At 44.5% G+C, this 1,893-nt stretch overlaps 1 protein-coding gene across 1 annotated transcript; it reads left to right on the top strand.

Moving 5' to 3' along the window:
* Positions 1-523: 523 nt before the first annotated feature.
* On the top strand, positions 524-1,837 carry GUITHDRAFT_114463 (hypothetical protein; the record flags this gene model as incomplete). Its single annotated transcript, XM_005826420.1, has 2 exons — positions 524-719; positions 774-1,837. 2 exons carry the CDS (start codon positions 524-526, stop codon positions 1,835-1,837), a joined length of 1,260 nt encoding a protein of 419 aa, XP_005826477.1.
* Positions 1,838-1,893: the final 56 nt, after the last annotated feature.

The following is a 1,893-nucleotide window of genomic DNA, read 5'->3' as shown; positions in this document are numbered from 1 at the left end:
CTTTCAATGACCCGTACTTTGACTGCTCATAATACGGGTACTGCCCTCGCACAGAAGCACCTTTACCCCCATATCATCTAGTAATAGGGGGTGGGGTATTGAATGTCATGGGCGGTAACCTTCAAGACCACCCCACTCCCCTCGAAACTTTAACAGACGACATGTTTTAAGGCTGCGAAAACGTTTTAGAAGGATACGGATAATCATAAAATAAATATAAATTGGAAACACAGTAGAAAAGACTTAGAAATTCAATACTAAGGTTCGAAAATATTTTGTAACTGATTCAAATTCATTGTGTACTGTGTTTCTGGGTTTGGTACAAGAATGAAGTCACCGGGTCCTTTTCTGCTAGTGCTTTCACAAATAGGGGGTAGGGTAGTCCCCCCTGTTCCCCACCCATCCCTATTTCAGGGATTTGAATTTTTTCCACAGGCCAGTCGCCACGGCACAAGTTGAGAGACATGTCAGTGGGATCTTGAAATTTGGCCTGGCATTTTGAACATTAAAACATTGATTAACCATGTCAGGACCAAATCTATCAAATCCGTCATCCCCACCTTTGCAAGGAAGTTCGTGCAGACGTCGCAAACAAACGATCACCCTGGAAGACGATGAATTGCTCACCTGGGAGTCTCTGGCAAGTCGAGCGGGCTTCCTCTATAAACAAGGAAAATGGCAAGGACAACCTAATGTCAATGCTTGCCTGAAGGCCATAGGTTTGAAAAGAGATTATTTGTATAATTCAAATCTTTGTAACACCTGAGATGCAGGTAGATCTCCTGAGTTGTTGCTTCGAATCTTACAAGAGTATGAGGAGCAGAGAGGTTTTAGTCATCATGTGGATGAAGCCATACGCGAAGGGATTATTTCCGACTCTGATGAACCAATTCCGGCTTGTTACGATTCTATCAAAGATCCAAAAGTGAAAACAGCGATTCTGAAGAAGATCCAGGGTGACACTGATGAGGACCTTCTAGATGTGGTCACGAAGAAGGTAGATCGGCACTTTGCGTCACACAAGGCCAATTGTCGAGTGAAATGGGGACATTTTGCTGATCTATTTCACCACCAGTGTGAGGATGACTCTGGACAGGAAGCGGCCGAGGGGCCTCGAAAGCAGAAGAAGTGCAAAACTTCGAAATACGATAGCCTTACGTTCTTTGAAGGCATTCTGAGCAGTCAAGCCTTCAAGACAGTCATAAAAAATGAACTTGCCACGAATAAGGAGCTTCAAAACTGCCTGAAACCTGCGGTCAGGCAAATGATGCCGAGCGCGCGAGAGGCAGCAGTTGCCCTGACAGCAAACGGTATAACGAAATCGCAGTACCAAGGATTCTGTCGTGCAAACGATAGCATGGCTGGCTGCTTTATTCCAATGCCAAAAATATCACGGGTTAGAGTACAAGAGAAGCATGCGATGTGCGAAAGATTCAAACTGTTCTGTTTGCCAGATGGGACACATTGTCTCGGCCTCCTTCAACTTGTCGAAGAGTGGATTGATATCTTCAAACTTCACGGGAAGCATCGCCTTGTTATCACGATCAACTATGACTGTGCAACAATGACTTTCTCGGCTGGCAATCCTCAGAAGGCAACTGAAGTCACCATTTCCATTTTCCCTTACGGCGTAGACTGTTCGAAGAAAGAATGGAAATTCTGGCAAAAGCTTGTCCGAAGTTCATCATGCCTTATGACGATGTCCTACATTCCATATGGAGACAGTCCTGAGGTTTTTCAGAGGACTGTGAGAGCTGCATATGATCAAGTTATTGATCTCTTGAAGGAGAAAGGTATTCACGTCTACAACAATCAAGCACCAGGCTACTTTTGCTAACAGTGGAACACTTAATTGCCTCTGCTTCAAGATTCAAGTGGAGTTCGTCAAGAGAT

This window comes from Guillardia theta (genome assembly GCF_000315625.1).
Source record: "Guillardia theta CCMP2712 unplaced genomic scaffold GUITHscaffold_75, whole genome shotgun sequence".
Lineage (NCBI taxonomy): Eukaryota > Cryptophyceae > Pyrenomonadales > Geminigeraceae > Guillardia > Guillardia theta.
This window is presented reverse-complemented; position numbering and strand designations above follow the sequence as displayed.